General features: G+C 47.5%; 1 protein-coding gene across 1 annotated transcript; it reads left to right on the top strand.

The window, feature by feature from the left end:
• Positions 1 to 16: 16 nt before the first annotated feature.
• Positions 17 to 389, top strand: LOC110440643 (the record flags this gene model as incomplete). The annotated part of the gene is made up of 1 exon (XM_021483809.1): positions 17 to 389. A coding segment is annotated over one exon (373 nt), but the record flags the coding sequence as incomplete, so codon positions are not given.
• Between the last annotated feature and the right edge of the window lie 11 nt (positions 390 to 400).

The raw sequence follows: 400 nt of genomic DNA on the forward strand, positions 1-400 counted from the left end.
TTTCCATTCCGTAAAGGTAAGAAGAGCTGCTGTCCTACCCTTGGTACCGACCCAACAAGTGGAAGACGTTTGGTTCAATGCTCTTGATGAAAATGAGGACAACAGCCCAGAGGTTACCCGTTTCAAGGACTATGTCACAGGAACGTGGGTGGAAGGACAGCAGCTGGACCTGTGGAACCACTATGACAACACAGGGCCTCGTACAACTAATCATGTAGAAGGATGGCACAGTAAAGTAAACAGGATGTGCAAGCATGCACACCCGAACATTTATGCGATTGTAAAGTTGCTCCAGAAATTACAGGCTGCTGACGAGGTTAGGATGATTCAACTGCCTGCTGGAGGAAAATCACGTCCAAGAAAGAAGAAGTATCGACGTTTGGATGAGCGCCTTACTCAG

The sequence above is a fragment of the Mizuhopecten yessoensis genome, unplaced genomic scaffold (genome assembly GCF_002113885.1).
Source record: "Mizuhopecten yessoensis strain PY_sf001 unplaced genomic scaffold, ASM211388v2 scaffold663701, whole genome shotgun sequence".
NCBI classification, from domain to species: Eukaryota; Metazoa; Mollusca; class Bivalvia; order Pectinida; family Pectinidae; genus Mizuhopecten; species Mizuhopecten yessoensis.